Here is a 22,599-nt window from a genome sequence, read left to right as displayed (position 1 = left end):
CAGAGAGTAGAAAGAGAAGACTGTACCCTCGGGGCAGCCTTAGATGTGGACCAAAGGGGACCCTACGTAGAGGCAGAAGTGGCAGGGTGCCCCACGACCTTTCTAGTGGACACAGGAGCCACTAGGTCCACGATTAGATCAGCTGCAGTCCCAGGCTTGCCCATGTCAGGAGAGACAATACAAGTGGTAGGGGTCGCTAACAGGAGAATGACCAGCCCACTGACTGAACCAGTGCAGGTGAAAATAGGAAAGTATAGCGATGAGCACCAGTTTGTGGTTTGTGATTCCAGTCCTGTATGCCTGTTGGGAAGAGACCTTTTGTGCAAATTAAATTGCACCATATACTGCACTCCACAAGGAGTGGAGATATTGACTAATGATGATGATGCAGACTTCAAAGTTGCAAATTCCAGGATATGTGTGGAGCTGTATCCCACTTTGACTGTAGATGAGCTCCCCTGGGATTTGAGAGAGACAGTAGCCCCGGAAGTGTGGGATTTCACGGGGGAAGACATAGGATTGGTTAAAGGGGTAGACCCAGTGAAAATAGTAGTGAAACCACACGCCGAGTTTCCAAGAACACCCCAATATAAATTGACACCAGAAACGATTGCTGGCATTAAGCCTGTGATCGAGTCCATGATTAAGCAGGGAATATTGATGGAAATCGTGGGTAGTCCATGTAACTCCCCGATTATGGGCTTGCAGAAACCAAATGGGAAATTCCGAATAGTGCAGGACCTCCGAAAGATTAATAATATAGTCGTTTCATGTTGCCCTGTGGTACCGAATCCATCCGTGATATTGTTTCAGATACCGGTCCAAGCTGAGTGGTTCACTGTGATTGACCTTTGCCAGGCTTTTTTCTCGATCCCATTGGATGAAGATAGCCATTTCCTTTTCGCTTTTAAGCTGGAAAATCGCGTATTAACATGGTGTCGTATCCCTCAGGGGTATACAGAAAGCCCATCAATCTTTAACCAGTTATTGAAGAAGAATCTTGAAAGTCTGGTACTGCCCCAGAAGTCAGTTCTGGTCCAGTACATAGATGACCTCCTTGTGGCGTCAGAGACAGAGGAAGCGTGCAGGGAGGATTCCATTGCTTTGCTAAATCACCTAGCTGCAAATGGGCATAAGGTGTCCCCGGGAAAATTGCAGTACTGTTTGACAGAAGTGCAGTACTTGGGGCACAGAATAGAGAAGGGTAAACGAAAAGTGTCACCAGACAGAATAGAGGCGATCATGAAAATGAATGCGCCCAAGACACAGAGAGAAGTCAGGATGTTTCTAGGGATGGTGGGTTATTGCCGACAGTGGATTGCAAACTTTTCACTGAAAGCAAAACCTTTGCAGAAACTGACGCACAAGGAGGTGAGTGATCCGGTACCATGGGACCAGGACTGTTTGATGGCGTTCCTGCAGCTGAGAGAGGACTTGTGTCGTGCTCCTGCTCTGGGAATGCCTGATTACGATAAACCATTCTTGCTTTACTGTTGCGAGAGAGAGGGTTGTGCGTTGTCTGTGTTAGTCCAAATCCACGGGAGTGCCCGTAGACCAGTTGCTTACTTCTCGGCTACTTTAGACCCAGTAGCCGCAGCGTTGCCCGGATGTCTTAAATCCGTTGCCGCAACAGGTGTCAGCATAGAAAGGTGTGAGAACATAGTTATGGGGCACCCGTTAGAGGTGTATGTGCCCCATTCTGTTGAACTGTTAATGACCAGGACCAAAACACAGCATCTGACTAATAGCAGGCTCACGCGCTATGAGCAAATCATTCTTGCTGCGGAGAACGTGACCCTCAAGAGATGCTCTGTTTTGAATCCTGCTACCTTGATGCCTCTCCCAAATGATATCGATGACGATGATGAATGTGCAGACCATGATTGCCTCGATGTGACTGAACTATGCACCAAACCGAGACCCGACATCGTGGATGAGCCATTGACTGACCCTGATGAAATTTTCTTTGTTGATGGCTCATGTGTAAGAGACGAAGTTGGGCAGTTGAGAGCAGCTTATGCTGTTTGTACAATTTCTGGAATTGTGGAAGCTGGATGCCTGGAAGGAGTACACTCCGCTCAGGTAGCCGAGATTATTGCATTGACCCGTGCCTGTTTGGCAAGCAATCAAATTCGAGTCACCATATACACCGACAGCCAATATGGTTTCGGCGTAGTTCATGATTACGGGCAGTTATGGTCTCAGAGAGGTTACCTGACGTCTTCAGGCTCTCCTATTCGCAATGGAGAGTTTGTGCGTCTACTGTTAGAAGCTTTGCAATGTCCAGCAGGTATCGCAGTTGTGAAGTGTACCGCACATACCAGAAATATGGACTTCGTGTCACAGGGCAATAGATATGCCGACGAAGTCGCACGGTATTGTGCAGAACAAGGGTACAATTTCACAGAGGTGGAAGTGGGTGGAATAAATGTAAGAACTGAATTAGCTATGATATTAGAAACTGTCGACACTTGGGACGAATTGAAATGCATGCAAGATAATGCACCTGAGGTTGAAAAACAGACCTGGGAAAAGGCAGGATGTGTGGTGGGTGAGTCCCACTTCTGGGTCTCGGCAGATGGAAGAGCAGTGTTACCCAATGAGATGGTGAGCCCAATGGCAAGACAGATACATGGCCCTGTACATTTAGGAAGAGATGCTATGCTGAGAGTATTTAGACAGACCTGGTACAACCCTAAGTTTAGAGTGGCAGCTGAAGCAGTGTGTCAACGTTGTGTGACCTGTCAGCAGTTGAATGTAGGGAAGAAAACACCAGTTGCACTGAGTCACATAGGGAGATCTGGAGGTCCATTCAACCGCATGCAGTTGGATTTTATCGAACTGCCAAGGTGCAACCGCCTCCGTTATGTCTTGGTGGTTGTCTGCGTATTCTCCAGATGGGTTGAGGCATACCCTACACGTAGGTGTGACACCCTTACAGTGGCTAAGTTACTGCTTAGGGAACTCATTCCGCGCTTCGGGGTACCGGCCTCTTTGGAATCAGATAGAGGAACACATTTCAACAGTGAGCTTGTGAAGATGATTTGTGCAGCTCTAAATATAGATCAGAAATTGCATTGCAGTTACCGACCAGAAGCCTCAGGAATTGTGGAGCAAATAAACGGCACCATAAAGGCTCGACTTGCTAAGATGTGTTCATCAACGTCCCTAAGTTGGCCTGATGCTTTACCATTGGTCCTTATGAGCCTTCGTAGTACCCCAGATAGGAGAACGGGGCTGTCACCACATGAGGTGTTGATGGGGAGAGCAATGAGGTTGCCATCTGTACCAACTGCTGCATTGTTAAACATCACAGATGATATGATCCTGGACTATTGTAAGGGGCTGTCTGACGCCATTCATTCTGTGTCCCTCCAGGTGCAGGCTGCCGAAGTTCCGTCGTGCCAGGAGGTATGCCATGACCTGCTCCCTGGGGACTGGGTCCTCGTGCGAAAGCACGTGAGAAGAAGCTGCCTGGATGTTCGTTGGCGTGGGCCCTACCAGATCATCCTGATCACGAACACCGCCGTGAAGGTGGGAGGCCTGCCCAACTGGATCCACGCGTCACATACGCGGAGGGTTCCAGCACCTCTGGAAGAAACAGCTCCTCTCTCGGATAGACGTCCAGCTGTGGACCGAGAAGCCATAGAGGGGGCTAGCCAAGCTGTAGAGGTGCCTGAAGAAGCAGGGAGCGAGTCTGACCAAGCTGAGGACGGTCAGTATAACAGCGAGACAGACGACGCTACTGAAGGAGAAAGTAGCTGGGAGACCGAATCGGAGACTGACCAGTCTGAGAGGGAGCGTGAACGGACCCGGAGAAGGAGGAGTAGAAGGGTATGTGGAGAAGCGAATTGGCCGCAAAGAAGGAGCTCCGGCCTGAGGTCCACTCCAGAGAGAACCCTTGCTCCGGTAACGGAAGACTCAGACCCAGAAGAAGGTGCTCAGGGCGCTGAGGCACCGGACTTGAGAAGGTCAAGAAGAGTGCGTGTGCCTAGTCGAAGGTACTCCACCCCTGAGTGGACATATATGGTGGCAAATGTCTTCGGAACAGAAAACAGGGAGGATACGAGCGGTGGTGGTGTCCACTTCTGAGCCCATCGTCACAGTAGAAATAAGACTGTTGGTGCCCGGAATCGAACAGGAAGGGTCACTAACTTTCATGCTCCCCAGACCTCCCCGTCTCAGCAAGCTAAAGCACATGTTTTTCACAGAATTGCAATTCCCCGATTTTGGTACAAAGATGACAGATCATGAAGATCACATTCTTCGTTTGGAAATATTGAACTTTGCTATTGAAGCTGCTGGTACAAACCTTATCATAGATGCTTAAAAAGACTTTGTAAATAAGCGAGAAGAAAAAGAAGATTACCTAGCGCCCAGGAAGCAGAGAATATTAGGGACTTCCCTTGAGTTGATGGAGAAGGGCTAGGGTTGTCTGTATTGAACTTTTAAAGGACTTTTGTGAAGAAGGTTGTCAGCTTCCAGTTGTGTGGTTCTAAGGACGACAGGAGAAAGAGAGACTGTAAAGGAACGAGAAGAAGAGAACTTTGTGCAGAGATAAGAGAGAGCCACACTGTCTGACGAAATGGAGGCCGGCACCCAGAACCGTAGAGCTAAATGTATAATAGGCACACTAATAGTAGGAGTGATAATATTAATAGTTTTAGTGGTAACAGTTTCCTATGTAAAGGGACGTGAGGAGGAAACAAAGATAACTGATGTGAAATCTGTAGAAACGCTTACACCCACTGTTGCTGGTGGGAAAAGGGAAAACACTCAAGAGAAAGCGTTACTAGCTGCAGAAGCTCGCAGGTTACATGTGGATGAGTCCCAAGGAGACTTTAGGTCAAATGCTTATGCTAAACTTTTATATGAATACGTGGATGCTATGGAGGTTAAGGACTGCTACGTCTGCATGCAGTTGCCGGCGTCTGTAGATGAAGGCATTAGGTATCATCACCTCCCGCTGACATATGGCATCACATGTAGCTTATTGCTTAGTATATTTTATGGGAGAGATAGTTTTGAATACTATTTCTCCAATTACGACTCAGTGTTGCCAGAAGTCCCAAATTATAAACAAATGAATAAATGGGATTACTGGAAGAGTGAAGACAGGTTGGCTAAGTTTTTCATTCCTTGGATTACTTTGGATACTTCACATGCCCGTAGAAACAATCTGACATGTAAGGTGTCAGAAGTCGAGAAGAAGTTCATAGGGCAGGTGGATGATAGATACAGAAGGCAGAAGATTTTGAAAAAATCAGGACAATGGAAATTAGATTGGACCGAGGAAGAGAAAGCACACAAGAGGAAGGGTAGTAGTGGTCCAATAGCTTTGGATAAAGCGCAGAGAGGAAAGTTATGTCTTCACAGAGCCAAAACGTATTATGAAAATGTATACGTAGGAGAAGTCAGTTGTGAACATGCTTTTAATTTAGAATACTACACTAAAGATTTCCTCAAGGGAATGCAAGTGATTCCAAATGTATATTTTGTCTGTGGGAAAAATGCTTACGTGAGATTGCCTGACAACTGGTATGGCTCATGTTATCTGGCAATTATTTTCCCCAAAATATATCATGCCCAAGACATAGGGATCATCGAGGGCAAGGCAACATTGCGAGGGAAAAGAGCCCTAGGAGATGCAGAAATGGTTGGAGATGTATTTGGAGCCGCATTTCCTCTCTTAGGACTCATCCTTAATGATGTCAAGATTAGACGACTGGCAACAGTCGTAGACAGGTTGTCTGCCAGCACTGCTCATTTCCTAATGCTGGTGGAAGGAGAGATGCAATCGATAAGGGCTATGGTTCTTCAAAACCGTCTCGCCTTAGACGTCCTGCTAGCAAAAGAGGGCGGAGTCTGTAAGGCTTTGAAGGTCCAGGAATGTTGTACCTACATTCCAGACAATTCTAAACCCCTTGAAAAAGTTATTAAGAATATAACTGATATTCACAAGGAGATCGAAGACCTGAGTAGGGAAAATGTTTGGGAAAAGGTGGGCCATGGAATAAGTAAAGCCGGAGGTTGGCTCACCTCATTAGGCAAGAGCTTTGTATGGAGTATACTGAAACCTATCATCATGATATTGATCTGTGGGATCGTGTTATGGGGATTGGTGAGGGTATTCCAATGGTATAGAGCAAGGAGGTTGGAGAAGGCACATAGAGAGCAGCTGGAGAGATTAGCTGCGATACAAGATAATCAGTACAGGAGTCTGAGGGCTCTGGAAACGCGAAAACGAGGTACACTAGCTATCACTGCAGTTTAAAAGTTGGTGATGACCCCGAGAGGTCATCAAAGGGGGGAACTGAGAGAGCGCAAACTGAATGAATTGTAGTAGTACATCATACTTACATGTAGTACGCACTATCATGAAGAGAAATGCCATGAGTGCCAACATTATATTCATTTATATTCTGAATTGTGTGGTTAGCTTAGAGATTTATGTAGAAGTGGAACTAATGCAGAAATATATGCATGAATAACTTTATTAGATGTGATTAATCCTGAACTCATGTCATGTAGCTGCTAAAATGAAAGATGGCAATGTGGTTAAACGTAGAACGTGGTAGGCCTCAGGGCCTGAGAAGAAAGGGTTTGGGAAAGGTATTTCATTTTCATGATGTGGGTTGCACTAAATGATATTTAGTAGTTAAGCATGTAATAGGTTTATATTTTATAGATGTGTTTACCGAATCATAGAATAGAGTATTAACATGCTATTAATTGATAAAGAAAAGATTTGAATGGTATAATCATTATGAGAAATGCTGTAGGCCTGAAATGTTTTAGTCATTGCATTACACATATTGGTCTTTGAAGAGAAATGTTGCTGATTTGTCAGAAGTCTATGAAAATGGGGGTTTGACTGCAGATGTCTGTCTGCAAGACAGAGGGGGGATCCAATTATAAAACGAAATAAATAAAGTCTTGTTCAGAAGACGGTTCAGACATGTAGGAGGGTTTCGGAATGTTTTAGGGGGTATCAGCGGGCCGGAGAAGAGTCTGCTAAGCAAGGTCAACTCTAACGCACGAGGCCTCATCATGGAAAAAGCCAGAAGATACACCACGTGAGGGGCGTCTCACAAGGGGCGTCTCCAATGTTGTTGTGTTTTGTATTAGGGACAGCACCCCAGGGTGGAGGTAGAGCAGATGCCTGAGGACCCTTTAGAGAGCGGATGGGTAGGCAGAGAGGGGTCATGACTGGCGATTATAGGTTTCCATCTAGAGACTAAGAGTGGGTGATCTTTCTAGGAAGTCATTCACCGCTGACACCTTTTGATAGGTTGAGACCTTGTTAAGTAGGGATACCATCTAGAGCAGGGTAGGGACAGCCTAACCTGTATTTTTACTCCAGAATTAAATGACGGAGAGAATTCAATATGTGACTATGCTAATGGCCTTGTTATTTTTAGAACTTGTACTTGTAGTTTTCTTTGCTCGTCTGAGAGTCTTCAGAGAGCACATGTATGTAATTGGGCCGGTGTATCTAGTGAATCTCATTTTGAGATGCCTGTACTTACAGCTTACTTTAACTTTATAATAAACCTTTGAAAGTTAGAAGTTGTTTGTGGTTCTTCCGAGCGGAGTTCTTTCTGGGGTGTAACTAACTGGGTAAGAGGTGCACTTTCTTTCCTCAATGACAGGCAATAAAGGTTCAATTGATCAGAATGGGGTTTTAGATCAATAGTGATTAGGTATCGATCAAAATCTCGAGTGGAGCAACTGCATCGGACACGCAGCCAGGGCACACACGCCCTCTCCTAGCTTCCACCCATAATACACCGAGGGTTGCCCGACTCAATGTTGTGCAAACAGCAGCTCGTCAATCCCACTTGGTCTCAATGGTGTCCCGTTAAAGACTTTGCAATCAGCCCTGAATGTACCTCAGCAGAAGTGTTAGCACTTTATCAACCCCCTGCCCATCTCCTACCTCCTGCAACAAACACCAAAATGTCTAACTTCGGCCAAAGCGCTGCCTCGGTCAATCGTTTTCAGGGCTGGCCCTGCTGCTGCACCCAATCACATGGCACAATGCAGCCCATGACAAGCCGCCTTCACAGGGCTGCCTTTCATGGCGAGGGGATCTCACTCGATATCTTACCTTGAAGGTTGTTGAGGAAATGTGGCTGACCAAGGCCCCTGCAGGGGGCCACTAAAGATGGCAGCCCTCTAGTATCATCGGGGCACGCCACACCCCCCTTAGGGGCAGGGAGGAGTCCCCCCAGCCTCGTCGCGGCGTGCTAGGAAGCATTTCTTCCTGGGCGCTAGGACTGGGACGGAGTATATAGGCCTCCCCCACCATCTGGGCGCCCACTTTCGCACCTGACGTGCCGTCTCCCACCCTACCGCTTACCCGACGTGGTTCATGGCAGGCTGGAGGCAGAGAATGTTGTAATGTTGTCTTTTTTTGTTGCAGGCGGAGTTACAGGGCGATCTGGAAGCAGACGGGTACAGAAGGGTACCTCTGCGCGGCACCATAGGGGGTGCCAGAGCCAAATCCTACAAGCCTCATGGGAGGTTTTTGGAAACCCGTGTCGGCGCTCCGTTAGTCCTTCGGGTGGTTATGGGCTGAACAACTGGGGGTTTGCTGTGAGACGCTCCACCTTTAAAGGGGTGTGAGTAATAAGGGACCATTTGTCACGTGATCCTGGAAGAGGATCACCAGAAGGGACAGCACAGATGGGGTTCGCCTAGTGCTGCTTAGCTCATCAGGCGGCAGGCGGTCCAGTCAACTTTACCCAAACAAGAAATGTGTTGTGTGTTTATTTATTAGCATGCATGTTACGTTGGAGGGGTGGGGAAGGATGCCAATGGGGATACTACGCATCTACCTCAGCAGGACGGACTGAAACCCAGGCGCGGTTCGTCCATTGGGGCGTGGGGGCGTAGCCCCCCTGCCCGACGCCGCCCGCAGCTCCCTCATGACAATCATGTCAATGAATCAACATGACGTCAGACCGCCGGGCGGGCGTCATGTTGATTCATTGACATGATTGTACAGACGGCAACACAAGTACGCATGCGTGGGGACGGAGGGTGAATTTTTACCCGTGCCCACGCATGCGCACTTGTGTTTTGGTGGCATTGCGCATGCCCATCGGGAGCCCTAATGGGCGTGCTGCGGGCGAGAGGGTACCTGTGCCCCTGGCGCCAGGGTTGGCCAGGGGCGCTGTGAGCCTGTGACGTGTGCGGGACCGGCAGCAAGGTAAGAGTGTGTGTTTTTCGGTGTTCCAGTAAACTAGCTTGCACAAATGACTTGAGATAGTTCAGTGTGTTAAAGCATCTGCTGCAGAAATGTGTGTGTCTATTCCAGGTCACCCGTTTATTTCACGGCATGGGGTTTTGGAAATGTAAAAATTCGCAGAATTTCTTTTTTGATAGTTGCAACAACAGCCTTCAACAGATTTCATTTTATAAACATTTTCCAGAAAATGAGTTAACAACTGTCACCACAAATATAATGTACTCTTTGAACTAAGGTTATAAAATTTCAAAATGTTAACAAACGGTAGAGGCGGAATAGCATGATATATGCATTTATTATTGCATGCATGTTGGTGTATGTTTGTATGTGAATTTGTTTAGTACATACCTAGGGCTTACAGGATGGCAAATACATGGGCGGTAGAAGGTTTCCAGCATAAAAAGGTAGGGGTGATGTAATAAGTAAACTGGCACATTCTTCAACATCGATCCTAAAGGCGTGTTAGAGTCCATAATTTATTTTTATATGGTCATAAAAATACATGAATGATGGATGGATGCAGGGTGGGTGCATTAATGATTGTTCGGTGGATGGGTGGGTAGATGGGTGCATGGATGGATGCATGCATGATGGGTGGATGGATGCATGAATGATGGATGCAGGATGGATGGGTGGGTGGATGGGTGGATGCATGAATGAATGATGTATGGATGACGGATGGGTGGATCCATGCATGATGGGTGGATGCATGATGGATGGATGGGTGGATGGATGGATGGATGCATGAATGATGTATTGATGGATGCATGGATGCATGCATGATGGGTGGATGCATGATGGATGGATGGGTGGATGGATGGGTGGGTGCATGAATGAATGATGTATGGATGCAGGATGGGTGGGTGGATGGATGGGTGGATGCATGAATGATGTATGGATGGATGCATGCATGATGGGTGGATGCATGATGGATGGATGGGTGGATGGATGGATGGGTGGGTGCATGAATGAATGACGTATGGATGCAGGATGGTTGGGTGGATGGATGGGTGGATGCATGAATGATGTATGGATGCATGCATGCATGATGGGCGGATGCATGAATTAATGATGTATGCAGGGTGGGTGGGTGGATGGATGGGTGGATGCATGGATGAATGATGTATGCAGGGTGGGTGGGTGGAAGGATGGGTGGATGGGTGCATGAATGAAGGATGTATGGATGCAGGATGGGTGGGTGGATGTATGGGTGGATGTATGAATGATGTATGGATGCATGCATGCATGATGGGTGGATGCATGACGGATGGATGGGTGGATGCATGAAGGAATGATGTATGGATGCAGGGTGGGTGGGTGGATTGATGGGTGGATGCATGAATGATGTATGGATGGATGCAAGGTGGTTCGGGCTCGCTCGCTGCGCTCGATCGCTGTGGTGCAATATGCAAATTAGTTTACGCCCCAACACTTTCAAATGTCACCAGCCACCCCTGCTGAAACCCATACTCAGTCAGCCCTGACTAAAATGTTGAAATTGGACCCACGCTGCAGGAGGTCAATGCTAGAATGGAGTCATGGGACACAGATTGTAGTCCTGGCGGAACGCCCCTTACCCCCCCCCCCCTCCCCCTCTCCTCCGTGAAAGCAGCCCTTGCCCTACTTTCATAGGGAAAGTGCAAAGTGGCTGAAAAGCCAGTACGGCCTTGCTGTACAGTTGTGATGTTTGTAGTCACCAAGCACTGGTTTTCAGTCCCTGACAGTCTCACAAAGTGACTACTTTGTACGTTGGACACTATGACAGCGCCTCGTTTTGTGGTATTTGGAAGGGAGACGCTTCTCCACTGTGTGCTCATCACCCGGTGTCATTTGAAAATCAAAGATAACCACAAAGGGTTCTGAGACACTCCCACCCGAAGTGCGAACCATTGTGTTGAAATACATGCTATTCAATATATCACTGTCTTTATCATTGTCTTTATTGTATCAGGAAGGCTTAACACACATTTCGATATCCTATTATTACAAAACGACTAAGGTCTTCGCCAAACCCGTCTGCCTCTCTTACAAAGTACTTTAACCACTTTCTATTAGGCTGTTGTGTTACTTATGTACTTTGTGTTACATATGTACATTGTTTTCGCTTTTTGTGACACGTTTCCAAAATGTCAATAACAACTATTTGATATTAAAGATAACCACAGACTGCAATGTAAATGCCACCAAATGTAAGAAGTGAGTGTGGTTTTGTATAGCTTCTGCAAGTACTGTACTAGTATTATTGTATCGACCACGGAAAGATGAAGGGTGGAGTCGACCCGCCTGTGTCACCAGCAAACCTTTCCACGGCATCTTGTCATCTGTATATGCGCATGCGTCAAGGGCGAATGCGGAATGTGTGTGGGGGTTGATATATGCTGGTGGTTCCCATACCTTGGTCTGTATTCGCTGCAGGTCCCACTCCGGCCTCAGCTCCCGGATAAGCTGCAGAGCCCCCGGGAGCACGTTCTCTTCGTCCACGGAGATGCTGTAGCACTGGGGGGCGACGCAGCCTTCGGGGAGGGGTAGCTCGCTGCCCGACATGTCCGACTCCTCGCGAAGCAGCCAGCGCCTGTAGTCTGGCACCCTCTCCCAGTGCCCAATAACTCCCTGTGCATCCAGTGCCTGCTTTGGTCTCGGACCAGTGCTTTCTTCTCAGAGTTCAGTTAACTTATACTCAGACCGAGGCCGACCCGTCCTCCAGCCGGAGGGTGAAGGGGGGATTGGTGGGAGGTGGGGGGCGTGTGAGCGTGGCGTGTGGAAGGCGGAGTGAGGAAAGAAGACGCTGCAAGCAAACTCATTCACTATCAGTCAGCCAGCCCCCGGGGAGGAGCGCACCTGTCACAGGAGCACGCCAGCGCGCCTACATTCGCCCCCAGCCATCGAAGCGCGTCACTCGCACTGTATATGGCTGCCAGAGAGGGAGGGGCACTGAACCTGTGAATGAATATCTGCACTGGAATGGACCGTGCAACAGAGCAGGTGCATTTATAGATTTATAGCTACCTCTAGTCTACCTATAGGTATTTAGCGTAGGTTATCTTTGAATAATGACAACTGTTGTTCTCTTAAACTTTTCACCAATAAAGAAGCTTGCAGATTTCTTCGCTGAATGAACAGTTTTGCACAGTTGGCAAAGTTATGTGAAATCAAAGTATTGAGAGAGAAAGCGCCGTTGCCCTCTTCAACTTGACCGCCAGAGAACTCGTTTTACAGCCGCCTTATCTATGTTATCTCGTGACGGGTTGAAAATACAAATATGCACGTCACTTTTGTTTTTAAGAGTGTACTTGAGGTGATGTGATAGCTCAGTGGGTTATTGCACTTGCTTGCAGAGATCATTGTGTAGCCTGCATGTGTTTTGCAGCATTCGTGTGTAGGGTTTACTGCGCCCTGCGGGTGCTGAAGCGCGTACCCTTCAAGATTGTTTCTGAAGCGCATACCCATCAAGATAGTCAGCTACACGTGTACGGTGCGGTTGGAAGTGGGAAGTTTTTGTTTTGGCCCTATGTAGAAAGAGTTTTCATGCCCTGCTTGGTGACCACTGAGGGGCAGCTTTCGTGCATAGAGATGCGGTTACTGGCAGTGTGAGGAATGCGGGTATGTGAATTAGACAGGTACAATTCAGCCTTTCAGCACATCACAAACTGTGTGGGAAAATGATCACACCTGCCATTTTTTCAAAAATAAATTTCATTAGGTAAACTGGGGTGTCATGGTGAGCAAAAGAATGATGGATTAAACCCAGATCTTTGTGACTGAGGGTGAATCTTTGCATTGTTCAGCATTCTGTTCATCATTTGTTCCTTTTGCTTTTGTTACCCTTAGTGGGAATGGTATGCCCAGATGTGGTCCCCGTGCTCACTGTGCCACTGGATTCACGCTAGCCTGGCTGATGAGGGGTGATGTACCGAAACCGGTCCCAGGATGCTTGGTTCCGGTTCAGGGAGGACCATGCTTGGCAGTTCAGGCTGAGGAATAGGGTCAAGACTGATTTGCATATGGGTGGGTCCAAACTGGGTTGGCATGGTGGGCAAAAGAATTATGGATTAAACCCAGATCTTTTTGACTGGGGTGAATGTTTGCATTGTTCAACATTCTGTTTATCATTTGTTCCCTTTGCTTTTATCAGGTAATTTCTGGAAGAAATTCTGGGCAAAAGCAACAACTTTTCTTAGTTCTACACCTCATAAAGGACAAAAAGATGCATAGTGCTGGATTCTTCCGCATATTGAATTCCAGAAATCAGAATGACATCAAAAACTGCTCTTTGTAGAACAGAGCTTGTGGCGATTCCGGGTGCAGTATCACAAAAAACAGCTTTACCACGGCCAGACGACTAGGTCCTAAATAGGGCTAGGGGTATTAACCAAGCAATGTTTTATATTTTTCAACTGTAAAGTGATTTTAACATGACATCTGTGTGACATTAAGCAGTATTTCTAAATTTGGTACAATAATAATAAATCTAAGGAAATACAGTGATTGTGGTTTGCCCCAGAGACACAAAATGTTGCAATTTAAAAAAAATGGAAAATGGAGGGCAGAGTACTGTGCACAAAAGAGTGTGCATTTTATTAAAAAAAGGCCACCAGCAAAACTTTTGATTCCCAAAATCACCCTCTTTCCAGCTTACAGAAATAGGTGCTGTTTTCACCATTGGATTTGCTCTTTTCCAAGTGGTGGTCAATGTTTTGTATTTTTGCTCTTTTACCTACTGGACTGGTTGATGGGTATACCTGGCTCCTTATTGGATTTCACTCACACTGACTACGAGTGTCATCAATACTCAAGGTGAGGGCCAATTGACATAAGGAACTCAACTATTTTCCTTCCAATGTAAACATATTCATTCTTTCATACTGCTGTTGAACATTTTCTGCCTGTTTATGAGCAATTGTATGACACATTTCTATCATTTATAGGGGTCTCGATGTACTTGCCAATGGGCTTCTATCCTTAGGGTGACTACACCCTTAGTGTGGTACAAAAGGGGTTGGTGATGGGCGGAGCCTCTGAATCAATCAGACACTCACACCCAGTCAAGAGATCTGGGTTTAATCCATCACCGTTCTTTAGCCCACTCTGCCACCCCAGTTCAGACATGGCTATATGTAAATCAGTCTGACCCTGTGCCTCATGGGAACAGTGCAGCCCGAACTGCCAAGCCATGTCTTCCCTGGACCGGAAACAAGCTTCCGAGGACCGGTTTCTGGAATGCCACCCTTCTTCAGCCCGGCTTGCTTGAATCCAGTGGCAAAGTGAGCAAGGGACTCACGTCTGAGTACACCCTGCCACACTTATGGGGGCCAAAAGCGGTACAAAAGGGGTTGGTGATGGACGGAGCCTCTGAATCAATCAGACACTCACACCCAGTCAAGAGATCTGGGTTTAATCCATCACCGTTCTTTAGCCCACTCTGCCACCCCAGTTCAGACATGGCTATATGCAAATCAGTCTGACCCTGTGCCTCATGGGAACAGTGCAGCCCGAACTGCCAAGCCATGTCTTCCCTGGACCGGAAACAAGCTTCAGAGGACCGGTTTCTGGCATTCCAGCCTTCTTCAGCCCGGCTTGCTTGAATCCAGTGGCAAAGTGAGCAAGGGACGCACGTCTGAGTATACCCTGCCACACTTATGGCGGCCAAAAGCGGTACAAAAGGGGTTGGTGATGGACGGAGCCTCTGAATCAATCAGACACTCACACACAGTCAAGAGATCTGGGTTTAATCCATCACCGTTCTTTAGCCCACTCTGCCACCCCAGTTCAGACATGGCTATATGCAAATCAGTCTGACCCTGAGCCTCATGGGAACAGTGCAGCCCGAACTGCCAAGCCATGTCTTCCCTGGACCGGAAACAAGCTTCCGAGGACCGGTTTCTGGCATTCCAGCCTTCTTCAGCCCGGCTTGCTTGAATCCAGTGGCAAAGTGAGCAAGGGACTCACGTCTGAGTATACCCTGCCACACTTATGGCGGCCAAAAGCGGTACAAAAGGGGTTGGTGATGGACGGAGCCTCTGAATCAATCAGACACTCACACCCAGTCAAGAGATCTGGGTTTAATCCATCACCGTTCTTTAGCCCACTTTGCCACCCCAGTTCAGATATGGCTATATGTAAATCAGTCTGACCCTGTGCCTCATGGGAACAGTGTAGCCCGAACTGCCAAGCCATGTCTTCCCTGGACCGGAAACAAGCTTCCGAGGACCGGTTTCTGGAATTCCACCCTTCTTCAGCCCGGCTTGCTTGAATCCAGTGGCAAAGTGAGCAAGGGACTCACGTCTGAGTACACCCTGCCACACTTATGGGGGCCAAAAGCGGTACAAAAGGGGTTGGTGATGGACGGAGCCTCTGAATCAATCAGACACTCACACCCAGTCAAGAGATCTGGGTTTAATCCATCACCGTTCTTTAGCCCACTCTGCCACCCCAGTTCAGACATGGCTATATGCAAATCAGTCTGACCCTGTGCCTCATGGGAACAGTGCAGCCCGAACTGCCAAGCCATGTCTTCCCTGGACCGGAAACAAGCTTCAGAGGACCGGTTTCTGGCATTCCAGCCTTCTTCAGCCCGGCTTGCTTGAATCCAGTGGCAAAGTGAGCAAGGGACGCACGTCTGAGTATACCCTGCCACACTTATGGCGGCCAAAAGCGGTACAAAAGGGGTTGGTGATGGACGGAGCCTCTATATGCAAATCAGTCATGAGGCACAGGGTCAGACTGATTTGCATATAGCCATGTCTGAACTGGGGTGGCAGAGTGGGCTAAAGAACTGTGATGGATTAAACCCAGATCTTTTGACTGGGTGTGAGTGTTTGATTGATTCAGATGCTCCGTCATCACCACCCCCTTTTGTAACGCTTTTGGCCGCCATAAGTGTGGCAGGGTATACTCAGACGTGAGTCCCTTGCTCACTTTGCCACTGGATTCAAGCAAGCCGGGCTGAAGACGGCTGGAATGCCAGAAACCGGTCCTCGGAAGCTTGTTTCCGGTCCAGGGAAGACATGGCTTGGCAGTTCGGGCTGTACTGTTTCCATGAGGCACAGGGTCAGACTGATTTGCATATAGCCATGTCTGAACTGGGGTGGCAGAGTGGGCTAAAGAAGGTTGATGGATTAAACCCAGATCTTTTGACTGGGTGTGAGTGTTTGATTGATTCAGATGCTCTGTCCATCACCAACCCCTTTTGTACCGCTTTTGGCCGCCATAAGTGTGGCAGGGTATACTCAGACGTGAGTCCCTTGCTCACTTTGCCACTGGATTCAAGCAAGCCGGGCTGAAGACGGCTGGAATGCCAGAAACCGGTCCTCGGAAGCTTGTTTCAGGTCCAGGGAAGACATGGCTTGGCAGTTCGGGCTGTACTGTTCCCATGAGGCACAGGGTCAGACTGATTTGCATATAGCCATGTCTGAACTGGGGTGGCAGAGTGGGATAAAGAACGGTGATGGATTAAAACCCAGATCTTTTGACTGGGTGTGAGTGTTTGATTGATTCAGATGCTCCGTCCATCACCACCCCCTTTTGTACCGCTTACACCCTTAGTGTGCTCACCACACGTGGGGAGTGGGCACAATCGCTGACCCTTATTGGAGGGTGACTGCCATCTGCAAGATGGCAGGCACTGAAGAGTTAGCTTCACATCACCTCCCCCACCTTTGGGGGTGGGGTTGGCAGAGGAGGGCGCACCTTCTGGGCTGTTCTGAGTTTTTACCACCTGTCTTCCCAGTGAAAAGAGGGTGAGACAGGTGCTCTTGATAGCGGGAAAGGCTGGGGGTCACGTTGCAAAGGCAGCATGGTCTTTGAAGATCCCCTGCCACAGATGACTCAACCTGATCTAGGGCGGTATGAACACCTCTGCCCAGTAAAGGCTTTGTTTCTGGGCCCAGGGAGTGAAGGCTTCCACCCCAGGGGTCCAGAAACTTGTCTTGTGGTGGCAGGCTGTTGTTCACCAGTCAGGAACCTACCAGTGATTGGTTTGGTTCAGGGGTCTCCTCTAAAAGGGACCCCGAGGGCACGGAATAATCAATCTGACACTGGAATCAGAGCTGGTTTATTATTCTGTGATGTTTGATGCCAAACATGCCACGATTCATTAAAGCCATCATGGTGCTAGGAAACTCGTAATGACCAGTTTCTAGAACATATACTCAGGATGGCTTTACTGGGCACTTATAATATCTAAGAATGGCCTTAGATATTATAGGGACCTGTCTGCTTATGCATATAGGTCCTCACATGAGGTATAGGGCACCCTGCCTTAAGGGTGACTTATCTAGGCCTCATGCAGTGCTGGGCAGACATGGCACACAGGTATGTGTGCCATGTTGACTCTTCACTTTTAGCTGCATCACAACACGCAGGCTACAATGGCAGTGGTGCCTGTTTGTGGTGAGAGGTCTCTGAGAGTGACATAATAATGCATCCCTCAGTGTCCTTTCCCTGGTTGCCATACCCTTGGTACCATAGGTACCCCTTAAAAGTGACTTGTAGGTAGGCCAGAGTTGTGGCAATTGTGGAAACAATGGTACTGGTTAGAGAAATAACACAGGCCCTGGGAACCTCATTGGCAGAGACCCAGAGCACACTCAGTCAAATTGTCCGGATTTGCTTCACGGAATCCGATGGATGCTCATAAGGGTCCACCTCCAAATGTCACAACACCTCTGATATAAATACACAGAGGGCTTGCTTGAGCCATTAGGCGAGGGAAAAAACAACCAGGAAGGGAAAGGGAAGGGCCAGCAGGGAAGGGAATTCCTGTAACGACAAAAACATACACTCTGTAAATACAATGATATCAACAAGCTACTCTCAGATGGTCTCGCTAAGGAACAGGACATGTACCTTGTGGTCTGAATAAAGAACGATGTTGGACAAGCGTCTCCTCTATTGCCTTCTGCCACTTCAAGCAGCCTAAAGACACAAACACAGGTTAGCCAAAAGTCACACTCAACAGAAGACCTATATAACAGTGTATTCAAGCCCCTATATTTGGCATACCATGAGGTTAGGCAAGAGACACTATAACTGGATTCTGTTGTAGGCACAATTCCATACTGAGTCAGTATTCAAACACGTAAAACCACAAGGATAGGAAGACTTCAAGTGTCCTTATTATCAGACACGGTGGTGCGTGGGAAGCAAGAACCACTGCACTCCGCTCTGTGAGGCATAAGGAATAAACATTAGTTGTAGTCCCTTCCAGTTAAGTCAATAAGTAGAACATCGTCTTGAATAATCACAACAAGCAGTGAATCTCACCGCTTCGCTCCTGCTGGCAGACAAGGAAATAATAAACACGGTGGCACGTAGTTGCGACCACCACTACGCCCCGCGAATAAGACACACGCTGAGCCCAAATCAAAAGAGAAATACAATAGTCCTTTTCCGGAGTACTTTACTCCGGTGACAAGAGAAAGAACGGTAACGCGTGGCAGCTTACCACCGCGCTCCGCTCTTTAAGGCAAAACCCAGAGTTGGCGGTTACAGGCTCTTCCCCCGTCGAGGAGGCTTCCTGTCTGAAGCCGATCCTACCTGGCCCCACGTCTGGAAAGGAAACGAACAGCGGCTGAAGACCGCTCGCCGAGCAGCGACCTCCTCTCCTCCTGTGCGGGCACCGGAACAACAACGAATAACACGCAACCGGATGCGTGTCTACAGTCTACAAATACCTTCCTCCTCCGGGGCTGATGGGAGTTGTAGTTTCACTCCCTAAATGATCGGTGACGGGCTTCCTTGTACACAAACCCGCCGATGACAGTGCAGGCGCAATCATCCGCAACCTGACACAAATTGCATCAGGTAGCTGGCAAAATGTTAGGAGGCAACCATGCAGAAAGGGTACTTTCCTACACATGGTGATTCATTATCCAGGGACTGTGGTGTACCAGATAGTCATTACCTGCATTAGTTCCCATTTAGCCATGCAAAAAAAATTCTACACATGCCTCATTTAAAAACTGTGCTTGTCCTCGCTACTCAAAGACGGTAGTGAACCTGTCTCAAACTTCTCATCAAAAGATAAAGGAGCAAAGGCATTGGGATAACTAAGGGTCAGGTGTGCTATTACATCGCATAAAGTATTCTCAGTTTGCGACCAGAATTTTTCCTACATGTGTGTTGTCCCAAACTATGTACAAATTCCAAATCTGAATGAGTCACAATTATTATTCATGATTTAGGTTGCGACTAGAGACTCGATTCGATTGGACACAATCACAGGGATAATGATCTGAAGGGTCAGCGGACCACCATGTCTCTTATAGCTTTTTAAATGAAGATTATTATATATTTTTTTCAGCCCATTTTCCTTAAAGTAAACTGGACTGAACTCATATCAGTTGGGCTCTTAAAAGGAACACTCCCGATATGCCCTTCCAAGTTCTGAATCGATATGGAATCGATACCCATTTTAGACGCCGTTAAAAAACTACTGATTCCTGAAATGGGTCTAGTAAATAGCAAAAAACATTTCTGATGCATTTACAGCTATTAGGACTATTTGCTACCATAACAATGTTTATACAACTTGCTTGATATCTGCACATGATCAGACAATTTGGTGAAGCTGAATTGTTACTTGTTCCCAGGATCTTGGTTTTCCCACTACATTTTGATGAGTGAACCACAAGACTGGGTTCAGTCTTCAAAGACATAATATCCTGTGATCATGTGTTGGGTTCCAATCCGATTTTATTATCACACACTTCTACAAACTCTATGCCGAATTCTAAATGTGTCCAATATTTTAAAGATAACCAAAGACAGAGAAAGAATGTCCAAGATTACACAACTTAGTCCCATTCAGAGACCAGGATTAAAAACTATTCCCACGGGTTCCACAGTACCTAAATGCCCACTAGAATACTGATGTGGGTGTGGTTCTGATAGCGAGATACAAAGAAGGCTGTGCCCAGGGTATGACAATGTTGGTGGCCAAGCCCAGATTTTAATGCAGCATTTATTTTCAGCATATTTTGTTAAAGTGGTAAAGGTGTGGTTAGACGTAACACCCCCCCAAACATTTTAGACCCTTCCCTCTTCTATACCTCCACTATCCTTCTCAATCCAAATGACAGACTAACATATCCACCTCTCAAATTAATTTAACATTTCACTATCCTAATTCACAACCAATCATTTATGGGTTCTGGATTAGCGTGCTACTCGTTGAAAAAGCGCTTTGACGTTTCGTCAGGGGTCATAAGAGCTATATAAAAGCAAATACAATACAATACTTGCAATTTGTGTGTGAAACCCAGGGGTGAACCAGGAAAACTATACATCACATTCATCAGATTTTTCCGGTTGGAAAGGTGTATAGTATGTCAGTTGTTCAAAAACACGATTCACGGCATATTCGAGCTGCAGCTTTTAATGATTTTTTATTGTTTTTTGACCATGCATAGGTTCATAATAAAAAAATCAGTTGAATTGAAAATGAGAATGAATGAACTATGTGAAATTTTGAAATGTGCCTAAGTATCTGGGTTTAGGAAGTAGGGTTATCCTTACCAATCTGAATTTGGAATTATCCATAAAATGAGGTGATTTATGAGGGCGCTTTTCAAAGTGTGTTTTTTGTACATGCTGACTCACGGCGACTTCTATTTGGAAGACAAAAATATAGGGAAATTGAATGGATAATAACGAATCTCCTACCATACTGCGTTCCCACACATCTCCCTAAAAAATTGTACCCAGATGTGTCAGTGATCTGTCACATGGGACAGAAAAAGTCCAAAAATGTGATCATGCAACAAGAAGAAATTATGTTTGCATACAATAGGCTAATGTGGTGATGATTGTCTTCCGTATTTTGGCTCGGGTCGGATGGGAAGTCTACCAACCCCAGACATTTCTGAAACTGAAAGTAGACAACACTTTAGAGTCCAAAGTGGTGTGGCATTCCGGTCCTACTACTTTTACTTACCCAGAATCCCCTGCAAATTCTAAACTTTAGCTAAAATCACAAAATTTCCTCACTTTTCTGGGTGTAAAAAAATCTAGAATCTGTGAGGGTCAGCAACATTCCTAGATGTCTTCTAACAAAAACATTTGTGTGGGAGCACTTGTCACTATGACAAAAAAGTTCAAAATTAAGTTGTGGAAATTTCATAAATTCATTCCAGGGTCAGCTGGCACTCAAGGAAACCAAACAACTCAGACATTTCTGAAAACAAGACAACGGGGGGGGGGGGATCAACAATGGTGTGGCTTGTATACACCTCACTTCTTTTTCTTATTCAGAATGCCCTGCAAACATGTAATTTGGGCTAAATCATTGTTAATGGAAAGCATTTTCCAGGGGCCAAAAAGTATGGTCGGAGGCATGTGTGAGGGGTGCATTGATGCCTGCAGGATGAGGGGTGAGTGAGGTGTAATGTTGACATAGGGGAATCAAAGCTTGTACATGGTGTGAGTAGGGAGTCGTGAAGCATTTTTGAGGGTCCAATGATATCCTTCTTATGCCTTTGTCCCTGTAATTGCTATTATTTGGTAGAGGTGGATGGGTCACCAAAATCTTGGGCCAAGCTTGAGCCAGATGCCCGAGTCTCGATCGGCTTGAGTTTCTCTCAGATCCCCAAACACAAAACAAACCAAGCCCCCAGGTGGCTTCAGTCTGCGACCCACAGTCTAACCTCATGTGCCAAGAATTAAAGACAGAGCATTAACTTTTGATGTAAACTGAGAGAGGGAAAGTGATACCAATCTAGTAGGTGAATTGTGCCTACCTTTATAGAATTTCCTAACATGTCTGTGAGAGAAAGGCCTGGTATCCTCAGGATCAACAAAACTCCTACCTCCCCGTGTTCCCAACCTGCTGTTGAACCTCTCGTTGGGGCTACCAGCTGCAGTGTAAACCAATCCTTCACTTTCAGATGGGATTTCTCTCCGAGAAGAGTGGTTTTTAGGTACTGCTTTGCGCGGCCTAGTTAATTTGTGTCGCGCACAGAGCCTTGTGTTTTGGACTCTAAAAGGGGACGAGCAGGAGGACTGCAGCTTAAATCTAAACCGATGAAAGTGGAGCCTCCGACTGCACTCTAAATCACTGTCTGTCTTAAACAAGGGCCCCTGGACCGGGCAGACAAGCAGGCAGACAGTGCGCTAAACCAGGCCACCGCTGCAAATAGTGCCCAGACGGGAACCAGCAGACTGCTGTGAAGGGAGGAATGTCCATTGCTACTGGAGCCTGACGCATGCTGTCAGAATAGAAGCATGCTTCCTCCTGCTGGGGCGAGGGCGGGCGGGAGGGAGCTGGGGGATATCTAATGATTTTGCTTTAAAAATACTTGTCAGAAGAGTTAACAAACAGAAGTGCCCCACCCCGCTTACCACATTCCAGC

The 22,599-nt window shown here is 47.0% G+C and overlaps 1 protein-coding gene across 1 annotated transcript in view; it reads right to left on the bottom strand.

Moving 5' to 3' along the window:
• The window catches only part of ETNK2 (ethanolamine kinase 2), a 226,391-nt gene extending 214,231 nt beyond the window's left edge, over positions 1-12,160 (bottom strand). The window contains exon 1 of the mRNA XM_086923474.1: positions 11,648-12,160. Within this exon, the coding sequence (XP_086779600.1) occupies positions 11,648-11,797 (150 nt within the window). The 5' untranslated portion in view covers positions 11,798-12,160. The remainder of the gene's footprint in view (positions 1-11,647) is intronic.
• Positions 12,161-22,599: the final 10,439 nt, after the last annotated feature.

The sequence above is a fragment of the Lissotriton vulgaris genome, chromosome 5 (genome assembly GCF_964263255.1).
Source record: "Lissotriton vulgaris chromosome 5, aLisVul1.2, whole genome shotgun sequence".
In the NCBI taxonomy this organism is placed as follows: domain Eukaryota; kingdom Metazoa; phylum Chordata; class Amphibia; order Caudata; family Salamandridae; genus Lissotriton; species Lissotriton vulgaris.
Note: the sequence above shows the minus strand (reverse complement) of the source record. Positions and strands in the feature narration are given on the sequence as shown.